Genomic DNA, 26,696 nt, shown 5'->3' with positions numbered 1-26,696 from the left:
ACAGTATCCAGTCATTAATGAACACCATGAAACATTGTTGCTATTAATATTATTACTGGCTTAAAAAATTCTTGAAGAATGTATGGGAAAATTTGCATAAAGTCAGATTTCTGTAAATCAGGTGATTTGTAATATGAGAACAGAACTCTAATTCAAAACAAGCAATTTTTCCTGTAACCAAAAATTAGTTTGAGCTAAGGCTTCAAAAGAGTCAAAAAGATTGGCCTCAAAAATAAATGTTTAAATTGGAATATCTGTCTATTTTTGCTAAATTCAGAGTTTAGGACTAACAAGAAACACAAGAGTTAAATTACCTGCATTGGTTCTCTTTTTGAAGGAGAGTTTTCTTCTTCTAGGTCTGGGAACATCCTCATCTGAACCATCGCTTGATCCTGCTCTGAGTAGAATGTCTGCCTAGATTACAGAAGAACAATAGTAGATGACTTCAGACAACGGCATTCATTGTAAATGAGGAAAAAGTATTTCACTCGCCACTTGCCCAAGAACAGAAAGAAGCACACAAGAGGAAACTTTGATGATTGGGTTTAACATGCACTATTGGATCATTCTCTTGTGAAATAACTCTCCCAATGTTTATTTAAACTACAATAAGAAGGTTATGCAACAGTCAACAATATGGGCTTGGGAATTCAAAAATGTAGTGCACTCATTGGTACCAACCAGCTCTGAATTTCTAGCCAACTTTACATTTAACACAATTTCATTTAAAGTTTTCCTTATGGGTTCATAATATTGGAAAAACTGATTCAGCTAAATGCAGAGTGGTTGCTCCAGATGCTGGCAATTGTTCTACAATTTAATCTGAATTGCTTGGTGTGGAAGAATGGCAAGATATGAAAGAGAACAGGCTCAAAAGTTTTCAAAAGCTGCATTGGAGGCTTTGGTAAATCCCCTGAATTCCCAGTGACACAGCAGGACTTCCAGGCATATACTCAGGAGGAGCTGAGACTAGAAAGCCCGCAAGATCACTGGGAGGAGTTAGGGCCCAAGGACCGGGATGCAGTACCACAAGAAGTTTAATGTACTTCACATGAATGGAAAAAATAAGCAGTGAAGGTAAGCAGTAAAGGTGAATGAAGCTTCAAGTGCCTTGGTGCATCAACTGGAATTCTCGGCTCAATTTACCACACCCACGTCACCATTAAAAAACAGTTTCAATCAATTAGCATTCTTATCTAATATTCTAATGTTGCATTACACCTTTGGTGAGCACTGTTGCAAAGCATGGATGCACATTACAAGGCTTACAGACATTGCCTGCTTATCATTCATGACCACCATATTGCAAAATTGCATTGCATAACACTGATCACCCAAACGATAGATGCCAATTGTCTGAATTTTGCACCAAAATCATCACTATTTAATGCTTCTGATGATGTTTCTGCTGACCCATTTTGCTAGACAAGTATATTTTGCAACAAATTAGTATATTCTCACTTCTCCACAGCAATCTTTCACCCCTCCTCCCCAAGTCCAGGTCCGTGCTTTCTCTCAGGCCCTATTGCAAAATAGCCTCTGTAGGGTGTAACTGAAGTATCCAATAATTTCCTGGGTTCATGCTGGTGGGTTTCAATGTGATTTCTGCCTATGCCAGAGAACTTACAGTGATGGGGGAACATTGCAAGGTGAGCTTGGGCATTGTCTGACCTGGCTGTGTAAGGGAAAATAGAAGAAAGTCTTTAATTAAGGCATTAATTATTTATACAACTGCTTTCAGAGTTTCTGGACTTCCCAGAAGAACTTCATAGCCAGGTAGAATGTTTGAATTGCAGGCAGTCTTGTTTGTTGAAAACATGGCAGCTTGTCTGAAGACAGCACCAGCAGTAATGCGAGTTGGAGAGAATAATTTACTTTTGGTATTGATTGTGGGATAAATATTGGGCAGGACACAGGAAGAATTACCATGTTATTCTTCAAAATAACAATCTTTAACACCCATTCAAGAGGGGAGGCAGAGACAATTGTCCCTTCTGAAGCATTGAAGATGGCACCTCCAACATCATAGCCTCCCTCAGCACTGCACCATAGGTTTTTCTAAATTCTATGTTTGACAGCCCAGAATTGGACTTGAATATACAGTCTAATGATGCTGAAGCAATAATGCAAATACTTATCTACTATTTAGGTTGGAAATTTAAATACCTAGGGACTGAAGTATATAACTGAACATGCTGTGAACAGAGATAGCTCATACACCTGACCACATCTGGGCAAAACCCTGTGAACATTCTTAGCAGGAAATAGCAGTACGTGGTGGGAAGGACAGAGCGGATACCCACCTAAGGATCTGTTTGGTTTGATGGGGTTATATTAGATTTTTAATGTAACTCTAGGCAAACCTGACAAGCATCATCAAGAATATTGGCTGAATAGTTAGAAGGAATTTGATACTGTTTACTTGTTAAGCTGTCATTAACACTGTTTAATGATTTAGACTTGCCTGACTTTAATTACTGTGACTTTGTCTATTGTAATGTTTCTGTTGGGCCTACAAGCACACTCAAGCTTTTATATAACAATGTTGTCTGTTCAACAAAATGCTAAGATCAAGGCAATTCTTGTCACTGGATACCATTCTCTGAGTGATGTAAGTATGACAACTGATCTGATCTACAAAGCTTGAGAAGAGATTATATTAAAGGTCAAAAAGAATGAACAGTTTGATAGAAAGAAGAAAGAGTTTACATTTGTTCTGGCCTCCCTAGCCTTTTCACAATGTCCCAAAGTACTTGACAATCAAATAAGTACTATTGAACTGTGACAGTGGAAAAAAATTGAAAGTCAATATGTAAACAATTAGCAAGGAGATAAGGGTTCAAATAATCTGTTTCAGTGATCTTGACTGAAGGTCAAATATTGGCCAGAACACTGAAGAGGACTCACCAGCTCTTCTTCAGAAAGGGCTATGGAATTTTTACAGCTACCCAAGAAGCAGGGTTACTGTTCTTTACTGATGTTAATACAATTGTGGACTGAGATAAGACTTAACCACTGTAGTTCAACACCATGGTGATAAACTTTTAGAATATGAAATCCCATACTCACACCCCCAGAATTTGTATTTTATTTCACATTGCACATTTCAAAAGGTCATAGTAAAAAGGGTTTTTGTTGTTAATTACAGATTTGATAATCAATTTGAAGACACAGGTCATAATTTATCTGCAGTATCAGGTAAAACTGTACTGTAATATCGCAAATAAGTATCTTCATAAAATTTTACTTTTAATGTATTTTTCAGTAAAGTAATTAAGAACTTCTGTAATTTATTGATTGTTCTTTACAGGTTTGTTGCCTTTCAGCAGCACAATAACTATTCAAGACTTCACAATCTGTAGGTACAGTGACATTAACTCCAAGATGTGATTCCGTGCAACTCAGCCTTAGGTGTTAAGCTTTTTTGATTTGAATTCCCTTTGCTTATAGTTTTCTGGAAGGAAATAACTTCAATGTATAGGTTGATACCTTTGAACCTTCATCTCGTAGATTGAACGTGAGTTCTAGATTTGTTAAGAAGAAGTCAGAAAATTCTGGATACATATCCAAAACTTCTAATAGGTCTTCCCTTTGGATCTTATGCAAATCGCAATACGTCAGTGCTCGTACATCAGCATTAGATTTCCCCGGCCTTGCATAAAGATGGATCATTTCACCAAAGATGTCATTTTTCCCTGGAGAGAAACAAATGCTTCTTTAAAATCAAAATTTCTAGGACATAAATCTTGAATCAGTATTTCTTCTTGACACCAATATCAGAATTAAAAAAAATGTTTCATATGTTTAAATAAATGATTGAAACATGTAAGGCAATGAATAAATTCTGGAGTTTCTGGCAATGTTGTTATTGATACATGATATTGTACTCATGTTCTTTTTCGAAGAAGTGGTATTGTTGCTACTTGAGAATAAGGCTACCACTAAAACATTGGAGCAATTGTTCTCTATCTTAAAACCATGTGGAATGCCAGAGTTGATTAGTGTGTTTCTACAAAGCACCAAGAATTCTTTATTCTTTTCTTCAGGGCTTTTATATGGATCCATTTTGAAATTTCTGACATACACACACTATTTCTAACATTCTAATTAATTTTCCTTTCGTGTATAAGTACATAACATGTATTACTTGTTCTGTGTTGAATTTTACTGAGCAGTGGTTGGTTATTTCTGTTTCTGAGCGGGAACTTCAACAAGGCAAGTAAGACGTTGAATAAAAATTTCTGCAGCATTCAGAGTGCCACAGAAATTTTACTTGAGTTATTTATTTTACTTCTTTAGACATGTTGTAAATAGATTTCCATTAAAATCACATTGATTCATAGAAAAAGCAGAAGATAATATTTTCAGGTACTTAGATTATTATTTCTTACATATTAATTAATGCAGTTGCAGAGGTCTCAATATATTGGCAACTATATATAGCCATGCATCTACAAACACACTCAAAAAGAATTTTACTAATTAATCTGTTTTTAAGATTGATGGAAAAGCAATTCAGCAGTAGACAGGATTTTAGAGAATGCAACAATTAACAGGCAACTATTCATGCTGAACTTTAAAAAAAATCAATTTATGAAGTAATAATCAATAAACACAATTCCTCCAACTCATATTCTGGCTTTGCAATGTACAATAATAGTAGAAAATTGCTGAACACTGATCAAGAAAATCTTGATTTACCCAAAGGGAACTGCATGTGCTTAGACTCTTAGTCTTGTACTTGAATCTATTATGTGCCATGGCAACATGACAAGACTTTGGCATAATTGCAGATTAAAAACAAAACCAATTTCAAATCTTCTCAAGGATAATTTTCACTTTCACTGCTTGCAATGGTAAACTGGGGGAACTGGACTAATTTCCATTTCCATGTTCTCTACATTCATCTATTCAGTCAATTTACTGCTCAATTTCACTGATGATAAAAACCAATGTCCTAAAGGCTGATAAATCTGAAGGCTGCCACCCTAATGAACAGGTTTGGTTTGTCATAGAATCATAGAAAATTTACAATGTGGAATTAGGCTTCTTGGCCCAAAAAGACTTGCCCACCTTAGTCCCACCTTCCATCATTTAGGATTGAGTTCTCCACTGATTGTGGAATCCGCAGAGGGCATCTCATTTTCATGAAGCCAATAAATGCACATGCCTTCCAAGCTTTGACTATCACAGGCTGATGGAGGTGCTGTAATGGTGTCTGGGTAATAAAATGAGGGACTCCCCAGACCCCTTGTGTAAGAGATTCAGTTTTAAGGTCCTGGCTGCTTCTCTACCTGTCTATTCTTGACAAGAGATATAAATGCAGCAATCCTTGGAGAATAATGGTTATTTCAAATGCTCCCTCTTCCAAAATATAATACAGAGTTGCAAATATAACTTTCACAGCAGCAAAATCAAGGGCAGCAGGTATTTAGAGTCATAGAGTCATATAGCACAGAAACAGGCCCTTAGGCCAACTGGTCCATGCCGACCAAGATTGCCATCTAAGCTAGTCCCTTTTGCCCGTGTTTGGCCCATATCCCTCTAAACCTTTCCTATCCATGTACTTGTGTCCAAGTACCTTTTAAATGTTGTTAATGTACCTGCCTCAACCACTTCTTCTGGCAGCTCATTCCATATACTGACAACTCTCTGAGTGAAAAAGATCCCCCTCAGGTTCCTATTAAATCTATCCTCTCTCACCTTAAACCTATGCCCTCTAGTCCTTGATTCCCCAACCTTGGGAAAAAGACTGGGCACATTCACCCAATCTATGCCCCTCATAATTTTACGCACCTCCATAAACTCACCCCTCATTCTCATACATTCTAATGAATAAAGTCCCAACCTGCTCAACCTCTCTCTATAACTCAGTCCCTCAAGTCCTGGCAACATCCTTTATAAATCTCTGCTGAACCCCTTCTAGCTTAATGGCATATTTGAATTTGCAATGACTACTGCTGACAGGTAGAGGGAACTGATCCCAGTTTCAGCCAGTGAATTGGATCTGTGAGCAGCTCTGCTCCCCCTGCCTCAACACCTAAATCTTTATATTCATTAAACTAATATTAGGCTTGAACTAGTATTCAATCCCTTCTGAAAAGGTTTCATGGTATGTAGATGTGCTCAAGCTGCCAGTGACTGGCATTTAACAGCAAAAAGTGATCTTTTCCCCATCTGGGGTTAATGAAGTTCCCGAGAGACAGGACCAGCCAGAACTTCACCAAACAGTCCATAGCCACTTACAGTAATAATCCCACCACTATCTTCATGAAAATTAGTGAGGCCAAGAATTTCAGATGTCTAATTGTTTTACCAGCATCTGGTTCTGAATAGCAAATGGAAAATATGAACACAAACTACTTCTTGGAGAAAGCTGAGTATAAATGAATTTTGATATAACTGATGTAATATTTAGGTTTGTTGTCTCAATGGCATGAAAATGAAAATAAATTATATGCTATTACAGAAAAAGAGTATTCTTGATAGTCAGAAATTGTTAGGAAAAAATAGCCAGGAGCAGCAAAGATTTACAATGGATTTACCACTGAGTAGCCCCATTATGTCAAGATTTACACTGAAGACCATTTATCCAGTGAAAAATGAGCAGTTTTTGTAAGATTTAGCTTAGAACACCTGCTCAATATCAGCCAGACATTGAAAAATAACCTAATTATACAAAGGATTTGTCAATAACCTGGAAAGGCAAGTAATATCACAGTTTGATGAATGTTGCTTTAATTTTATAATACAGCACCTGCGCCTGAAGGTTAAACTGCAAGAAAGTGCTACAATACATCTTTGCTGACAAGTGCAAAGCACATTTTTAAGAGACACTCCATTTAGCAATTACATGAGTTGTCGAACAATTTTTGGACAAATTTGCCAGTTATCAACCTATTCAATCATTTTTAGGCAAACAATGTACAGATAGCTATTAAAGGAAGGGTTTCCAATCTCAATATAGCTTTGGTTCTATAAATCTACTGATATGGATGTCGTGATGTTCATCCATTGACAGGAAATATTTAGTTGCTATTCATTACAAAATGTTTAGGTTTCAATTTCTAGGCTGTGAGAAGTTCACACCAGGTCAATGAGATAGTCAGGTTTCTGTATATCAGATACTGAGATATTTGAATTTTTCTATATTAATACATTTCTTATTTTGTCTTTATCTTTAGGTCCTGTAATACCATTAGTCTCTTTAGGTAACTGATACTGCCTTTCAAAAATAAGGCAGTCTCCCAATATTTCCAAGAGCTTCCCCACACAAAAAGGCTTGAAGATCATTGCATAGTTACAGTCTCACAGTCAAAAAAAGAATCTTTCTCAATAGCTAAGTTATGAGGATTTCCCTTGGAAAGCAATGAGCCTCCAGCAAGTTCAACACAAAGCACTGCTTCTCCTAATGCAGATGCTCAGGTGATAATTGTCAATGCATGTAGCAGGTCATTTGAGCTGTAGGAAGCTTGTCAGTTGGTTCAGGATTCACCTACTGCTGAAACTCCTTCAGGTGAGGGAGCACATAAGAGCAAAGCACATCTGTAACCAATACACAGAAGTACAGGACAGAGATAAAGTCAACAAGAAAATACATTGAAAACTTGAAATGCATGGCAGTCACACACCATATCCACTCACCAAAATAAAATGATTTCTCATTTAATTTGTTGTTTTTTAACAATAGAAAATAACGGCTATACAAAAGTCATATCAACAAATAGGCTGATTCCTGTAATATCATTTTTACTGATTACACCTCTAAGAAGCACATGGCAATTTTTGTTTTCTGTATTAATTGTCCTGTGGTCATTTAAAAATCTATTATTAGTAAGATGTGGTAAAAGGGCACTTAGAAAATCACACTGGCGCAGATATTCCTGGCAGCAGTAAGCCACATGCTCATTGCCATGCCCCTAACCCTAGAACTGCAACTGAGCAGATCTTTAAGCAGCAAATTTCTTAATGAAACCAGCATTAGCCTGGTCAGCAAAACTTCTACGTCATGCCTCATATGTGGGACATAAACGGCATCACGTGATGGTGCCTAAACAAGCCCAGACTGCAGAAATATTTTGACAGCTGGCTAGGTCATGGCCCAGACTTAACTGGCTGTCAAAAATATCATAATTTAAATGTTTGTGAATGTCTCTGACATTCAGAAATATTCAGAGACTGCTGGGCTGCATTGTTCAGGATCTGGCCAACAGCCTGAATATGACCACTTTCAGAAACTTGTTTTGAGACAGAGTGGGCTCCATACTCCAAACTCTTGACACCCCACATCCAGAGCATTCTGACAGCCTTTGACAGCTTGCATCTGTCAATGTTCAAAGAGGCTTTGAGGGTATCACAGTGCTTCAGTAATCTGTCTGCCAGCATGGAATACTGAGGCATTGCCCTTGGGTAGAGGCAGTGGATCTAGCTGCATGAATCTACTGTCCTCCCTTAGAATGAAGGCACTCACGATGTCACCTCTGGCACTTGACAGTCCCCTTGCCTGTCAGTCAGGCAGTCCAGACTGCTATCTTTCACAGGAAGCTGATGCATGCTGGGTAATTAAGGCCTGCGCTGATGCCCAATGCCGTCTGCAGGCTTCCCTGCTGCATGTGGCAGGCAGCCTTTTCCCGTACCTTTCTATCTCCACTGAAAAAGAACTATAGAACATTGGGGCAGGCAAAGGTATTCAAGTCAGGCACTACAGATGAGCATGAAAGTGAATAGATGGATATTCATATGGTTTCTGGTTTAGCTAGATATATAAATATGGTGTGGACCACAGCTGTTGGCAAGGTTGAAGCTTTGTGTTTGCTGGGTTAGCAGGTGATTGGCAGGTGTAGACCTGTTCTGCTGTGTTGTACAAGTTACCTCCAGAGCAATGCAGACAAGAGAAGCATTGTTTGAATACGCTGATGACCTTCCCAATGACACATTGTGGTGGCAGTGTAGCTCTCAGTGTAGGCAGATTCTGCTCTTGACCGTGAGTCAAATGGTAGGTAGTCAGTGGATAGCCTTTGATTCTCAGTAGATGCCAATTATTCTGATATGATGGCTAAAAGGTGTAGACACTGAGCTGGCACAAAATGATGGTATTATGACTGCTATCTGGATATATGCATCGGCCCCCTAGCTGTTCTGATTATGGTTATAGACCAACTGCACAATCAGAGACTGAAAACCTTGTGTTTGTGGAACTCCTCAACTTTCCTGTGCAGTGCAGGGAAACCTGGCAGCCCTGTAATTCCATGTGTTTTCCCTGACTGCTGCTCCCCGGCAAGGAAGAAAGATGAATTCTACTCTCCTAAAGTAGAAACTTCAGTGATCTCCCTCATTCATTATGTGCAAACTGTCAAATGTTGCATGTTTTCAAAGAATTCAGATCCACCAGAACATTATTATTGCCATGTGTACTGATTACTCTGTGAGCTTCATGCTAACAAGGACTTTCGTTGTACCCTGGTGTATATGACAACAAACTAATCTAATCTAATTTACAGCTCTTGGCAACACATCTTGGGCCTGCAGTGAAGTGGCAATTTTGACAGCACATGGTGGTGATTTCTGTCAGCACCTTCTCAGAGAAGAGTCCCCTGGTCAATATGTGCTACCAAATCTGCCACAAAGTTTGGAAAAAGACTTGATTTATTCCAACAAGCCAGCAGATAATGTGCAAGTCATTGATAACCTCTGTAAATAATAAAGGCTTGAGTGGTGGGTGGGATCTTTTATTGCTAAATGTATGCTTTGGGTGTGAGTTGAACAGATATTTGAATTGTCTAATTTAGTAGTGCTGGCATTAAATCAATGTTGTTCACTGAGTGACATTATGGTCTTATAACTCTGCATATTTCTGGTGTTGTCTTCTTCATCTTCTTAGGCAGTCCCTTATCATCACAGGTGACTTACTTCCACTCCAGTTCCAAGAAGTGGAAGATGGCTACACATGATTTTTTTGAATGTAGGAAAGCTGTTGTACATCAGCCGCCATAAACGCCTGACAGACTGAGTTCTAGAAGCACTGGTCAGGTGGTCCAAGATGATTGGAGGTGCATGAGTAGCTCACACAGTACTGCCCTTCCCAAAATGGCAGACAATCTGAATTGCAATGCAAATTTGTTTCTGTGTGTGCATTATGTAGGAAACTAAGAATTGGTCAAAGAACAGGTGCTATGGAGCAGCATTTCACAGTCAATGTATAAGATAAGATAAGATAAGATATTTTTATTAGTCACATGTACATCGAAACACACAGTGAAATGCATCTTTTGCGTAGAGTGTTCTGGGGGGCAGCCCACAAGTGTCGCCACACTTCCGGCACCAACATAGCATGCCCACAACTTCCTAACCCATGTATAAGTTTAATATTATGCAATAATCTGTGCCTCTATCTATCCTAAGGAAACAAAGTCAATGTATAGAGGTTTCTGTCCAATGAGAATTCATTGATGGGGAATAACAGAAGTGGTTATATTACTGGCCTAGAAGTCCAGAGGCATGGCTAATAATCCTTTAGATGTTCAGTTCCACTTGAAAAGTTTATAAATATAAATTCATTTTTAAATGCATCACGCATCAGTAAAAGTAATCATGATAAGGAAGACATTGTGATTGTTGAAAATTTGAAATAAAAACTGAACTTACTAGAAATAATGGCCTTGCCAGTAGTGATATAGAGCAACAACTTTAAAATTTCAAAGCATTGACCCTTCATTAGTTCCAGTCAGTTGCATCACCACCTTTTCAAGGCAATTGGGGATATGAAATGAATGCCAGTCTTGCCAGCACTGGCGATTTCACCCCAGATTAAAAATAGTGGTAATTATCTTAAGACAAACAAAGCATTTCAACTTAATTTATATCTTCCTTCCTTAATCTGCAAAAGAAATTGCAAATTTGTGGGAAAAATTAAGCTAAATGCTAAATATTTTTGTCATTTTATGGTAATGCTTTTGGCATTGCTGATTCATATTCATTATTTGAAAGCTCATGAACAATGTCTAAGAAGGTATGTAAATTCAGAAATGCTTATTGATTCTTTATATTTCTTGTTTACTTACCAAGGATTGCTACTACAATGTTTTCCTTCAGAATTTCTATAGAACCCCTAGAGATGAAGTAGAGTGCAGTAAGGATATCACCGCTGTGAACTAATGTGTCACCAGGTGGAGCATGTGTGGTTTTAAACTTCATGGCCAGAGCTCGGAGACATCCTTTACTGGCTCCTTTGAATGCCTTGCAGTTCTGAAGTAATGCCTGGTTGAGGTGAAGACATATGTCTGCCTGGAGACATTCAGGAAATCCCTTTAGGACCTAGCAGAAGAATTAAGAATTAGTAATAATGAATGGGCATTGCAATCTTTAATTCTAGTCAATGGAATGTATCCTTATATATGATTATAGAGGTTACATCCTCAGCATTGTAAAATTCTAAGATACTACAGGTATCAGTGCAGATGATGGGATCTCCATGTCTGTACCTTATTCCTCATATAGATTAAGAATAGTGAATAATTTATGAATTCATTTTCAAAATTCTAGATATCAGTACTGAAATCATGCACTGTTCAGACTACGAACTGTATACCATCTGTAAGGTAAACAGATTCCTTTCTGTTCCTTTACACCATCTTTTAACATACTAAATATATAAATGGTGTTTCTTGATAAGCTAGTTAAGCTATCTCAAAAATAATTCCGAGTCTGTAAAAATATTAATAGAGAGCTGACTTTTTTTAAAATCATGAACTAAATTACCATTAGAGATGTGTTAAAAAGAAATAAATGTGCTTGAAATTCCTGATAAGTATATGTAGCCCATAAGTAAGGGTAAAGTCTGTGCTAATTTTCATCAACAGAGTGTGTGCAATAACTTATAAAGTTTAATTTCCAATAGTATTGAATACTGTAAATATATTTCAAGGAGATCCAACATGGGAGAGCTTTCGATATGTTCTCCTATTTTGCAATTTAATAGTTCAGCTGACACCCAAAGATATTTAAAGACAAAACTGCTGTGCAATGCTGTTCAGCCACCAGATGGCAAAAAGTGCACCCTTTATTTCTGAATAGATTTTTGTACCATGTGGAAATAATTCACCAGGAGCAACAGGTATAAGTCTAATAACTAATAGGCTTGTGCCATGCTGGAAAACATGGTTAAGTAATGTTTACACATTATTTTAATCATTGGTTGGCAAAATATGGTTTGAAACTTAATTTGATTTGGTCCTGTATTATTTTATTTGTCAAACAAATGCTCATGTGATTAGCAACAGAGAAAAAAAACAGCAACAATGTTAGAATGAGGTTTTTTTATTCCAGATTGCTTGTGGAATGTTGGCACTACTGGAAAGGCTAGTATTTAATGATTATCTTCTAGGTGGGAGTTGGAACTGCCTTCATGAAGAATTGCAGCCTTATTTTTCTGAGCAGTAGTCGTTCAGTGCCACCTTCTCCTTACTGAAGCTGCTGGACAATCCATCCTTCCCATATTACAGGGCCAGAACAGCACACCACCATTGCCTATTCCCTTTCTCCCCTTCTTCTCCTGTTCCGCAGATGCTGGCAAGGGCCGAGCCCACCCGATCACCCCAGTTGGTGGAGGATGCAGCAAGCCACCACAAGTCAGAAGACTCTTCAATGTGTAATGCAGTTTGCCTCCAGGTGGCCCAGACAACGGAACCACTGACTGAGCATTCATTGGTGGCAATAGTAAAAGAGCGATCTGCTCTGGGGGGGGGGGGGGGGTGGGTGGCGGGGGGCAGGCAGTGCCAGCACCGGAGTCAGGAGGTAGGTGTACAGTCGCTTTTATCCAAGTAGTGACCCAGTGGTCTGGCATAGAACTGAAAGAGGAAACATGACTGATGAAGCCTTGTGAACTCTCCAGGTGTCTAATAATTAAGATCCTTTGTATATGGTTGCTGAGAAGCTTTTCTTTGAGATGGTGATACCCTTTGGGTTCCGGAGGAGTCAAGGGTGATGTGAATACAGTCTACTCCACCCTGCTGCTAATAAAAGCCCATAAAATTGGTACTGCTCATTGTTGTCCTCCTGAGAAGTTGATAAATTTGCCTCTCCTTGACCAGAGAGCCTCCGTCATTTTCCGCATGTTGTGACTTTATTGATGTTACCAGTATCAGCCTAGAAAGACCTGGAAGAAATTAAGGGCACAATTGAATTTTATAGCTATCAGTAAAGGAATCCTTGCTTTGGTCTATGGCTGCAGTAGAGGCTGCAGAATGTGACAGATCTTGGTCACCACTTCCTTGCTGAAACAGAATTCTGTAGATATTGATCCATTTGGGTGCATGAAGGAGACTAATGACATGTTGTGGATAGTTCTTCAATGTAGACAGACCGTCTCCTCCTCCCTTTAGTTATCACTGTTGAGGGTATTCATCCTATTGCTAAATGCCAACATCACAGTGCATAATTAACATCTGGCATTAGTCGATTATTTGGCAACACTAATTTCAATTCTTTGTTTCTTGGGGACTGATATGACTTTGCCTACATATTTGCAGTCTACCTAAAATATGCACATAGTCCAAACTGACCAACTTGACTGGTGATTCAAATTCCATTGAAATTGTGTTTGCAGTTTAGGCTGAATGCAAAGTCCCATGCAATAGAAACTGAAATTTAAATGCAATGGGTGAGTTCTCTGGGTGGATAGAAAATGAAAGGCAATGGCAAGATTTGCACTCTCAGAATATTTGTGTTTGATTGGCTCTAAGCACAGGCATAGAAAATATATCTTTCTACATCAATGGTTCTAGCTATTTATAATGATGCTTTGTCACATAGAAGGTTAGGTTTCCCATGCAGTTTATTTACTAAGAATGCATAATATTTGATGAATTCTGAAACAAATAGCTATTTTTCTATTCTGTGCATTACAGGAGAGAGTGGCAGATGAAAATAAAATGTCTATTAAGTTGAATACAAATGCATCACAAACTCACAGCAACCTTCTGTGAATGGAGCTATACAGAGTTATAAATAGTGTGGTGCAGTGTTTCCATGTGAACTGCTGCAACCTTTTGTTTAATCTTTTTTCATATCTTGTCTACAGCATTCTTGAAAGATTCTTTTTGGCATTTACTGCTTTTTATTTCTTTGTGGAGCATAGATCTCTTTTTTCTTTAGTTTTGTTTGTGGCAATTTTCAATTACTTTCAAAATTGTTAAATATCATACTGCTATTGACTGAAATGCTGGGTGAGATAATGAAAGGGATCAATCCCATTTAATTTCAGAGGCAGTTAAATCTGAAATATTATAATAACATGTTTCCTTTACTTGAGGAAGATTGTTTGTGTCTGGAAACATCTTTGTCAGCTGTTGAATCCACTGTGTGTGTCTGTTACCAATCACTGTATTTCAGAGGAGATTCTGTTTCAAGGACACAAAGCTGTCTCTATGTTGGCTCTTTACTGGAAAAACACAAGAACGTGGACAACTACAAACACTTCATCCACTTACAAGTGCACTCTGACTACACACATACAGACACACAGACAATTATTCAGTGATTCAGCCCCTCCCTCATCACTCTTCCCTGAAGCTTCCAAGAAAGCTCACCAGTGCCTCTACTTCCTCAGGAGGCTAAAGAAATTTGGTTTGTCCCCTTTGACTCTCACCAATTTTTACCGATGCACCATAGAAAGCATCCTATCTGGATGTACCACAGCTTGGTACGGCAACTGCTCTGCCCAAGACCGCAAGAAGCTGTAGAGAGTTGTGGACACAGCCCAGCGCATCACGGACACCAGACTCCCCTCCTTGGACTCTGTCTTTACCTCTCATTGTCTTGGTGTAGCAGCCAGCATAATCAAAGACCCCACCCACCCGGGACATTCTCCCTTCTCTCCTCTTCCATCGGGTAGAAGATACAGGAGCCTGAGGGCACGTACCACCAGACTTAGGGACAGCTTCTACCCCACTGTGATAAGACTATTGAACGGTTCCCTTATACAATGAGATGGACTATGACCTCACGATCTACCTTGTTGTGACCTTGCACCTTATTGCACTGCACTTTCTCTGTAGCTGTGACACTTTACTCTGTACTGTTGTTGTTTTTACCTGTACTACATCAATGTACTCTGAACTAACTCAGTGTAACTGCACTGTGTAATGAATTGACCCATACAATTGGTTTGTAAGACAAGTTTTTCACTGTACCACGGTACAAGTGACAATAATAAACCAATACCAATACGTTCTCATCCCTGAAACAGTCCAAGCTCATATATCCCGTCACTTCTCCCTATCTCATTTTCCCATTCCCTTCCAACAATCTGTCTTCACTACAACCCTGTGCTCTTCCTCTTCCCAGAAATACAAATTAATTAACTCCTCCATGATGACTAATGTAAACATATTGTGAGCAGTTTAGAGACTCCTTGTTAAGGCTAACAATCAAATCTCTACATTTTAACAAGTGTTGCTTATGCAAGTGATGAGGTAAAAAAATAAACGATTGATTTTGTGGTTTTCTTATTATATTGATTTAGGTTAATATTTAGTTCTGGAATTGGTGCAGTTCAATGACAAGTTTATTCCCATATAATGAGCATAATGCAGATTACACCTGATGGTAACTAGCCAAAACCCTGTTGAGATATGGCTTTCCACACTATCCCACTTCAGAATATACTGAATTTTAAATAAACTAAATAATTGAAAATGCTACAAGTCAGACAAACATAGTTAGTCCTTGCTTAGTTTAGTTCTGAATTACTGCAGAATAAGACTGATAGTGAAGGGATTTGAAGCATTCATATTTGGTTTTTCTCAGCCTTTGGTGGGATTCTATAAACATTTGGCCTTTCTATCAATAAATCACTGAATCAAATGAGAATTTGATGTGATCTATTAAGCCGCAAAAATGGAAAAGTTGAAAATGCTCACCAGATCAGGCAACAAGCATAGCAGAACAAAAATTAATATCCTAGAAATTCTGGTGTTAACTGGGCTAACACGGTGGATAGGAAGGGTGTGCTTATTTCAAACAGGAAATGCACCATTTGGTATTGTGATAAAAGAAAGAGCTTTCAGTGTACTCATTTGAAAGAGGTGTTAGACACTTTGCATATTGTTTTAATCTCCACTGTGACATTGATTAGTCCTGAGACAGCAACTGACAAACACTTGCTGATATTAAAGAAAGGTAAGTCTTTGAAATGAAAATGAAGCTTAATCTGATTTTAACTGCTTCTTACCTGCCATAACAGGCCATGTGGTCTCCCTATCAGGGATCTCCCTTTGTTCCACAATCCCCCTCCAATACCTTCTCTGCTACTGAAAACATGTTTTCCCTCTTTCTCAGCTCTGATGAAGGGTCCCAGACCTGAAGTGTTAGCTGTTCCTCTTTTCATAGATGCTGCTTGAATTGCTGAGTGATCCCAGGATTTTCTGTTTTTAAGTCTTTGAAGCATATTGGCCTGAGGGTGGATCCACGAAGAGCATGAATGCTCCTTTAGATGCTATATTTAAAGAAAGTGGGTCACCAATCCATCCTTAAAGATGCTACTCCTTCTGACCACCTTCGTGCTCCTCATTGGCTTCCTGACTTCTTTTGTGGCTTCCTATCTCCCCATGCCTCTGACCTCCTGATCACCATTCCCTCAGTCACCTGACAGATGCAACAATCTGCTCCATTGACACAAGGCTTCACCATTCAAGTGCAGAAAATGGATCCAGCCACTGGTGAAACTGTGCTTCTCCTGGATATTTAGGTCTTGAGTCATTTCAAGCACTTATTTCTATGGCCACCACTCACAACTCTGCCTAATTCTAGGACTTTCTATTTTTATATTCAAATTTCCTGTATCCACAGTGTTTTGTCATTTGCCTATGTAACAGTCAGCTCAACTCTTATTCCAGATATCATCAATTTAGCTAGACTACAATAATGTGTTTATTGCCAAGCACATTAAGCATAAAAATTACTGGTCTGTAGGTCTTTGGCATTGTGCTTGAAAGTAAAACAAAACAATTAGTTGTTATTGCAAAGGATGCATTTCAAGATTTTGCACATAGTCTAATTTCAAGTTAGATGGTGGAGAGTAAAACTCAAAGTAAACATTGCATGTTAAGCAATCAATACAGTTGAATGATTTTCCTGTTACAGTATGACAACAGGAGGCCTAGTTTTTGATTTAGTATACATCTACCAGTCTTCTTGTCTCCTGCCACTTAAGAAATGCATGGGCTTCAAACCATGAGCTGTTCTCCACCATTATCACTACAATATGTAAGTTTAATCCTCCTGATCTGATGTAACCACCATTTGATCTGATGTCTGTGCTTACTGCTAAGTTGCTGAAACTTTATGTTCAGGTTACCATTTGGTATACCTGATATGGAGAACAAACATTGCACCCTACCAAGTTTGGTCTGCAGACATTGACATATGACATTGAACAAATTGGATTACTGTTAGGCAGGTCATATATTTTCCAGGAAAATTAGGAACAGAGAGATTTTACTACTGGCATAAACTGGGATCAGCTGTCCTGCCACCTTACACAAAGGTATAAAGGTACAATGTTCAGAGTATTTTATAATAACTAATTATTAGGTTTTGGAGAAGTAAATGAGAAAACTGACAAATGCTTTTTCTTGTTGTTCCTTGGTGACAATAAGTTTATAAATTGATATTTAGGTTACAGCTTCCAAATATTTAACATATGCCCTGGACAGGATCTAAGGGCACAGTAGGTCTTAGCAAGGTAGGTCATTGTTTTTCTTTATTTATTATTTTTGGGATATAGGCATTGTTGTCAATGTCAGCACTTATTGCCCATCCCTAATTGCCCTTGAGAAGATGGTGGTGAACTATTTCCTGAACTTCTGCTGAAGGTGTAATTGAGAAGGGAGTTCTGTGATTTAGACAGTGATAATGAAAGAATAGTTATTATATTTCCAAGTCAGGGATAGTGCACAACTTGGAGGGCAACCTGCAGGTGGCATTCCCATGAGCTTGAAGCCTTTGTCCTTCTTAGTGTTAAAAGTTCACAGGTTTGGGAGGTCTAGTCAGTATACCTGAAGTGCATTTTGTAGATGTTACATTCTATAACCATTTTGTGCTTGTGGTGGCGAGAATGGACGTTTAGGGTGATGGATGTCATGCCAAGCACGTGGGCTGCTTTGTCCTGGATAGTGTTGAATTTCTTGAATGTTGTTGAAGCTGCTTCAATAACTAAGCAGAAGGGGGTTTTGGATGGTTGTTGAAAAATTATTTGAAAATAATTGCTTCCAATTAAAACATCACAGCATGCTCATTTAACCCATTTTAATTTCATATTGAAATCATGAAAATAGAAATAAACATTAGAACTTGTTCCACCACGCTGCTCCTGGTAAATTTCTGCCTCCCAGAACTACGATACTGGTGAATTATTATTATTGTGAGTTTGTGAGAACTGCCTTGATAATCTGAAATGCAATCTTCCCAGAGACAAAACCTTGTTTATGTTTTGTCTTTTGTGACATGGGTAGAAATGGTACCAATAGTCACAACATAATCTCTTACTTTATTTAAGTACGATCATTAGAGTTGCCATCTTTATGAAACATGGAAGATATATTCATCATGATAACATAAGATAAAGGCTTACATTTTCCACATTAATTATAAATCACTTTTACCCTTCATCTCAAAAACTTAGATCTATATTCACAAAACCTGGATACAAAAGGGAAAGACACATAAATGAGCCATACTAGATAAACAGTTTAAATAAACATATTAAATTGATCTAAAACAGAGGTTTCCATTTTCTTAAAAAAAAAGGCAAATGCATAAAGCCCCTAATGCAGGATTCCTTTTAGTTTGAAAAGAACAAAAAAGAAGACAGGGTAAATCAGCAAGAGACACCAAGTTAAAGCCAAATACAATAAACCATAGTAGCACATGCAGAGTAAGCTAGTATCCATCAAAATTGCATCACAATTTTATTATATGCTGCTATAATTGCATTTATCTACTTGCACCATAACTGCACAGTCTGTTGTGCCTGGAACAGAACATTAGCCTATATTTTACAGAAGAAATAATGGTGAGGTTATCATAGCCCATCACAGTTGTCAAATGAATCAAACAGCAAGTTCCAATATCCACACATGTACAATGAAATGTGGAAATCAAGAAGTTGCTCTCCAATTTGCTACGCTAGGATCCTGCTGAAAGATTCAGCATTGAAATAATGAAGAAGCTGAAGTTGTACTTATCCATTTATTGGTCACTAAAAGCATCAGAAAATGTTAGGCTGATGTATTTAGATGTACGCAATTAGTTAGCAGCACGATAACTCTTTATTACTGCTTAGCGCACACTGGTACTGAATATTCAATTTTACAAGTAGATATCTCATTTAGAATTTAATTATAGTTGTAGATTTTAGAAAAAGTTAAAAAATACACTTTATTTTACTTATTTCTTTCTTTAAATCTCATCATTCTCTATTTTGTTTTGTTTTGTGCATAATTTTACATTGAAAAAGACACTGCATTTCTAGTGTGTGAAGATGCACCATTTTGATCGGCTGAAGAAGCACCCTGTAGTTTCTTCCACCCACAAATGTTATCGATTAATTGTAGAGTGTAGTATGCAGAAAAAAAGACTCTCTAATCACAACTAAATGCTGCCTAAAAGCTGGCAAAAGCTCTATGGGCATCTGTAACTGTTAGCTTAACAAGTAGAAATGCTGTTCATGGCTGCTGACCACAAAATCCAGACCAATGTGCAGAAAAGAATTACATCTCTTTGAGTTTTTGGGATGAATGGTTAATTTTAGTTTATGGAAAATAAACATGATTACTGATGTATCTCTCAGAAGATAGTGTTCTTAAAAGTCAATATACAATTTAGTGTAAAATTGCTTTACTTTTTATTAGCACATTGTAAATCTAGTGACATTTTCAATCATACTTTTAAGTACTGAAATGGAGTAAAATGCTACTACATTCGTTTAGGTACTTATAAAATGTAGCTTGGTTCCATCAATGTTATGTCTAGGTTTTATACATAGCATCACACATTCGATTGATTTCTATAGAGGTAGCTTTTTATATCACAGGTATGTAATTCAGATTTCCCTATACTTAAATTATTTTAACAATAAATGCTATCAGACTTAATGATGATGATGTTTGAGAATGTCATGCAGCAGCAGTTTGCTCAAAAAGCATGCAAGTCTGACAAGTGTGCAATGGGTTAAAGGCTGGAACAGTGCAATTAATCCAGTGATGTTGTCATGCATATGGCTTGAACTTAAAGCACTGAGACGTGGAAAGAAAATCACAATGGTAAAGCAAGCCAACTTGTTCATAGGCATAAAGTTATGCATTGAAGCTGGATGCAGCCAACGCAAGGGCTCAGTGGGGAAGGACTACAGTTTAAGGTTTTTCTGCCACAGGAGATGGAGGGGCGGGGTCAGGCGAGGAAGCCCCTTAAATATTGTAAATATGGGATTGGGGTAGCACCCCAGGGAGCCACACAGTGTGGCATCGGTGCTGTTTTATTTATATATATAAAAAGGTAACACTAATGATTGATCTGTCCACAAATGTAAAGGTTTGCACTGTTTTATTGTTGTATATAGTTTGTTTTTTTATGATGAATAAAGTTTATTTTGGAATAATAAAAAAAAATCAAAATGAAAGTGCTTATAAGGAGCTCTACATAACACAAGCCATATGCATATGGAAATAAGAGGACACAGGTAATGTGGACTGTGGGATGAAAACTTTTAATCAAATTACAACCAATTTGTTGTAATTTGTTTTTGTTATCTCTATCTTATACTTCACTCCCACAATTTACCTTACCCCCATTTCTTTGTAGTTCATCATTTAACTACAGGCTCATGCAGAAACCTCATAAATTAAATATAAAAGCACCAAAAAAGTTCAGTAAGCTGCAATATTAACAATGGTGTTTTCCACATTTATATACAACAATAATATATACCTCCTGTTCTTACCAGAGGGGGGTTGAGTAATTCCAAGTATTAAGTTGTGAAGCAGATAAGGAAGAGATAAGCTTTTATAAGTACAGCAAATAATTAAATGTTGTATTACATTGATTTTCTTTTTACACTGGCACATCTTATACTGGGATTTGAAACATAATAACATGATTCAAAACATGTTATTACTCTTAGATTATCATATGTAGTGGATCATTTGCTGGTGATACCTTCAAACATGCATGTTCCTTCTAGATGTGATTATTCTATTGTATGACCACTCTGCCTCATTTTACTCTTACTACATATGATGTTTTCCAAAACCTGCAGCATATCTATGTTTGCTAACTTGCACTGTTTCCCAGTTATGCAACGTTTCTCATTGTTGTTTTCAAACCCTTCATCTCACTTCTCCACATCTCTATGATCTATTCTGCCCTACAGCATTCTGCGATATCAGTGCACCTCCAATTTAAGCCTCTTAGACATCCCTGATTTAAACTGATGTGCCAATAGGGCCATGACTATAGGTACCAAAGCCTTAAACTTTAGAATTCCTCTAGAATCTCTTTGTCACTCCATATCCATTTTAAGATGCTGTTTAAAACCTACCTCTTGACCAAGCTGTTAGTAGCTGCCCTAAAAACCTCTTTGCTCAGCATCATTTTGTTTTTGTTTTGAAAGTGGTCCTGTAAATTTCTTGGGACATTTTTGCTATGTTAAAGGTGCTAAATAAATGGAAGTTGTTGTCCTTTGAATAGTAGAAAGATTAAAATAATTCATCATCAATTAAGAGAGTAGACAAGTTGATGAAGAAGGCATTTGGCATGCTTGCCTTCATAGGTCAGGGCATTGAGTACAAGAGTTGGGATGTCATGTTACAACTGTCCAAGACGGTGAGATCGCACTTGGAGTTTTGTATGCATTTCTGGTCACTTAACTAGAGGAAGGATGTTCTTAAGCTGGAAAGGACGAAGAAAAGATTCACAAGGATGTTGCCAGGACTGGATGGCTGAGTTATAAGGAGAGGCTAGATTGGCTAGGGCTGTTTTCCCTGGAGTGTAGGAGGCTTGAGGGGTGACCTTATAGAAGTATATAAAATCATGAGCGGCATAGATAAGGGTCACAGATTTTTTTTCCCCAGGTTAAAGGAGTCCAAAACTAGACACCATAAGTTTAAGGTGAGAGGGAAGAAATTTAAAGGGGACCTGAGGGGCAAGTTTTCCACATAGAGGGTGATGGGTATATGGAGCAAGCTGCCAAAAAAGGTGGTTGAGGCGGGTGCAATTACAATATTTAAAAGACATTTAGACAGGTGCATGGATAGGAAAGGTTTAGAGGGATATGGGCTAAACGCAGGTAAATGGAACTAGCTCAGGTAGATTTCTGGCTCGGCATGGATGAACTGGGCCAAAGGCCTGTTTCTGTGCTGCATAACTATGGTTCTATTTTTGTAACTAAGCATTGTGAATTTAAGAATGTACCAGTGAGATTGATCAGTTGTGAAAGAACAATGGGATTGAAAAGTCCTCTGTGTGCCAATGAAATTTGTTTTATATTTTCACCAGTAAATAAATTAGCAATTGTGTTAAAGTAGCTTGCAGTGAAATTTTACTTAAACTTTATGAAAGCCCTTACAAATATTATGCAGTGGAATCTCAGCTTCAAAGTTCATATCACAACCTGTTCATCAAAGGAACTTTACTGCTTACTTGGAACTAAAATATAATGTTTTAAATTAAAAGATTGTAATCATTGCCGACCAACAGAACTTCTAATTGATATTAATTCCATTCATAAATGTTATAGTTGTATGCAATCAAAATTATAATCCAGCCCAGTCAAATGTCTGTCCAGGGACTGAAATAAAGTATGTGTAACACAATTGTTCCTTTCTGATCTGCCAGAAAAATGGGTAAATTGCCAGACAAGGAAGGGAGGTGCATGAGCCAACTCCCATAAACAGGATCCATTCTTAAAGTGCAGATTTAGCTCAGTAATATCTCATCAGTTCTTTAAAAAATGTGAACTGATTACAAAAATTAAAAGCGCTTACTTATTTCCACACATTATTAATGACAGGAATGAAAAATATCTTGACACATTTACAAAATTATCCTTAACTATCAGCTATTTTATCCTCAAGAAGATATAATTCTAATATACTTGAAATTCTGCTAATGCCATATTACCAGTAAATTGGAGGCAGATGTCAAAACACCAGGATATTTCTGTAGTAGCTAATGTAGTATTATGTCTCCAGTGCTGTCATTCTACTTAAATTCAAGACTTCAAATACTATTTGCAGTGATACTATTAAGCATATGTGTCAGACATGGTCAGGAAATTATCTTCTACAACTGACAGTACTGACTAGGTTTCTGACTGGATCACTCACATAGCTTTTTAAACAGTTAAGCTTGTGAATCTTGAATGAAAACCTCAGTTCTTCAGCATTTAGTCACACAGGTTATAAATAAGAAATTGATACAGACAATAGGTTTAATGCTGTAACATCAGAACTCTAATGGACTACTCAATAATTGTTACCATATATGATTTTTTAAAAAATGTTTTCACTCAATTTAATCTGAATTGCAGAATCCTAATTTATCGGAGTGCAAGGCTAAGTAATTACTGGCAGTAGCTGTGCTCCATGCATCTTCTACCCTTTATAGGTAGTACATTGACAGGTAGGCTACTGCTTTCAATGTGTCTGCATTTACCCAATCTTCCTTTTCACCACTTACAAATTCATTATTTACAGAATTTGTCAGCTACAGTTCGATTTAAAAATGAATCTCACTAATAAACAAATCTATGCACATACCATATTCATATCTATGCCATTTGTGTATGTCCAAGCATGTTGGAAGTATTCCTCTAGCCTCTGACGGAGAGGGTTGGGAATCTGATGAAAGCGTATGAATTCCTTGACTCGAAGCATTTGCATGTGATACCTTGCTGTTCCGGAATACAGTCTCTGGATAATTGCTGAGACATTACCAAAGATACTGGCGTACATTAGTGCTGGTCAAGGAGAAAACATAAATGCAATCAGACAAGTTAAACAGCACTTATATTTATTTGTTTTCCCTAATATATTGTATTGGGTAACTTAATGGTTTAAACTATTAAAGATTTTTTTTCATATATGTCAGAACGTTAGATTTTAAAATATTTTCAATAAGGTTAAACCAACCAATTGTGACTTAACTCAGTTTGATACCCAATTGCTTTCACCTTGCTATTATTTTCAGAATCACACTGTGGAAAGATTTATAAATTTAACCATTATCATTAATATAAATGATATTCAGAGAGGGATAATTGCATTTTTCTACAGTTTATTAGGAAGTTATTGGAAGGGTCATTGGAAGATGTTAAACAGCAACTTTTGAATTGCTGAGAAGCTGACAATTGATGCAAACCACTCAGTACTAGCTGAATGATTTTGATATGTCTTAAAGCAGTTTGAACCAGCTGTTGTAAGAACTACCTGCCTTGAGATTTGAAGTATAGTACTTTTGTATACCGGAACTGTCCAATATTATTCCAATGCCAAAAGACCACCATGTAATCACCACTGTGCACTAAAATATTTTGCCACAATTATACCACCACAGGCATAAATACAGTACAATATTTTGATATGGTCTAATAAAGATAAAAAGATATATTTTAAACATTTTCTTGCAAAGCCCGATTTCTATGGCAATGGCAGTTCTCATGGCAACAGTATTCCCAGGATAACTCTAATTTAGTTTACAGAAATCCATATAGCACATCATTTTCCATTTTATCATTCATAATCTTTAGTCAATCTTGAAAGTTGTCATTTATTTCTATGTCCATTTCCCAGCATGCTAGGTAGTATCAATGAAATGATTGGTTAGATTTAAAGACAATTTACATTCAGAGGTTAACCACTTAAGTGGCACCATGTCCTACTAAAAAATAATGAATATTAAAATAAATTAAGTATTTAATATTAAGCCCTCCTCACACATTTATCTTTAATTCATTCTTAAATAACCAACATCTTATCCTGAGATTATGCCCCAAAGTTTTAGGCTCTCCAGTTAGAAGAAACAATCTCCCTGCACATAGCATATTGATGCCTCTCAGGATCTTGTGCATTTCAGTTAGATCACCACTCATTCATTCAAATTCCAGTAAGTAAAGGCTAAATCTCTCCTCATAGGACAGCCCTTGATTACAGGAATTAATCCAGTCAATCTGGCATTGCTTCCAAAGCAAGCATATTCTTCTGTGAGTACAGAGATCAAATCTGCACTCACTGAAGCTCTGTACAATTGCAGAGACTTACTTGTTCAGCAGTAAACACCAACATACCTTCCTAATCATCAACTCTACCTATAGGTTAACTTTCCGCAAAACATTTCTGTACACAAACATTAGCTAAATCCTCACCTTCTAAAAATATTGCCTAGAAACTGAACCACTTAGCACTAAGTGCGATGCAATTCAATTTCTATTGAAACTCAACATCAATGCAAATTAGTAGCTCACCATGTAGATTTCATTCTAAGCTTCTCTTTTCATTTGATGTACAATGCATGGATTCCAGACACACAAAGCAATGTGCAATGACTTACACTACCTGCCTGAATATCGCCTCTCAGATTCTCAGATGTACGATGTAAGGCGTGCATTTAACAGACCTATGTAACTGCTTCTGGGAAACCTAAAGGTGACAACTTTTGAGGAGATTCCAGCCAGTGCTGGGAGCCCCATTCAAGTAGCTCCTGCTTAAGTAATTTAAGTATGCATCTGTTGGCAGTTTTATTGAATTGTCTAGAAATGGGCTCAATTACACTTAATGCACCTTTGTCAGTGTTGATAAAATTCCAGGCAATTCAGTTTTTCTATACTTCCCTCTGCAGTGAATAACCGCACATTCTCCCACATTATACTCCATCCGTCATCTCCTTATCCATTCACTTAACTAGTATAGATCTCTATATAACATTTTATGTCCTCTTCACAGCTCATTGCTCATTTTCTTACCTAGCTTTGCATCATCAATGTTAATATCAACTGTGAATAGCTGAGGAGTGAGTCCCAATTCCTGTTACGCCCCATCAGGAGCAGCCTGCCAATCTTATAAAAATCTATTTATTCCTCTTCTGTCCCATAACCAATCCTCTATCTATAGTTATACAGGTTGAAACTCTCCAGTCTGGCAGCTTATCAATGTTCCACTAAATGCACTATATCCACTTGTTCTCCCCTCAGCCCCTTGTCTCATCAGAAAAATTTTGCCTTATTAGTCAAACACAATTTTATCTTGGTTTTGCCTACTTACATTAAGATTTTATACCTCTTACCACATTTTTAGATAAGAACTCCACCTGATAACAGGCTAACTCATCTAAGCAACAAGATGTTGGAGGAACTCATCAGGTCAGGCAGCATCCGTGGAGAAAATTGGATGGTCAACGTTTTGGGTTGAAGAAGGGTCCTGACCCAAAAAGTTGACCATCCACTTTTCTCCACAGATGCTGCCTGACCTTCTGAGTTTCTTCAGCATATTGTTGATTTTTTATCCAGATTCCAGCACCTGCAGTCCTTTGTTTCTTTAACTCATCTAAAATTCTGTATTTTCTCTCTCTCTCTCCTTCCTCAAGTTGTTATAATTGGTACCTTCCAAACAGCTGGGCTTGTTTGCTAATATGGAACATTTTAGAAGATC

General features: G+C 37.5%; 1 protein-coding gene across 1 annotated transcript in view; it reads right to left on the bottom strand.

Annotated features, from left to right (window-relative positions):
- LOC127568975 (potassium voltage-gated channel subfamily H member 7-like) overlaps positions 1 to 26,696 on the bottom strand; it is a 361,581-nt gene that overhangs the window by 11,220 nt on the left and 323,665 nt on the right. The window contains exons 9-12 of the mRNA XM_052013243.1: positions 23,811 to 24,010; positions 11,061 to 11,313; positions 3,498 to 3,695; positions 315 to 410 (exon numbers count right to left, since the gene is read on the bottom strand). Coding sequence (XP_051869203.1) covers positions 315 to 410; positions 3,498 to 3,695; positions 11,061 to 11,313; positions 23,811 to 24,010 — 747 coding nt within the window. The remainder of the gene's footprint in view (positions 1 to 314; positions 411 to 3,497; positions 3,696 to 11,060; positions 11,314 to 23,810; positions 24,011 to 26,696) is intronic.

The sequence above is a fragment of the Pristis pectinata genome, chromosome 1 (assembly GCF_009764475.1).
Source record: "Pristis pectinata isolate sPriPec2 chromosome 1, sPriPec2.1.pri, whole genome shotgun sequence".
In the NCBI taxonomy this organism is placed as follows: domain Eukaryota; kingdom Metazoa; phylum Chordata; class Chondrichthyes; order Rhinopristiformes; family Pristidae; genus Pristis; species Pristis pectinata.
The sequence above is the reverse complement of the archived record's forward strand: the minus strand, read 5'-3'. Positions and strand labels throughout refer to the sequence as shown.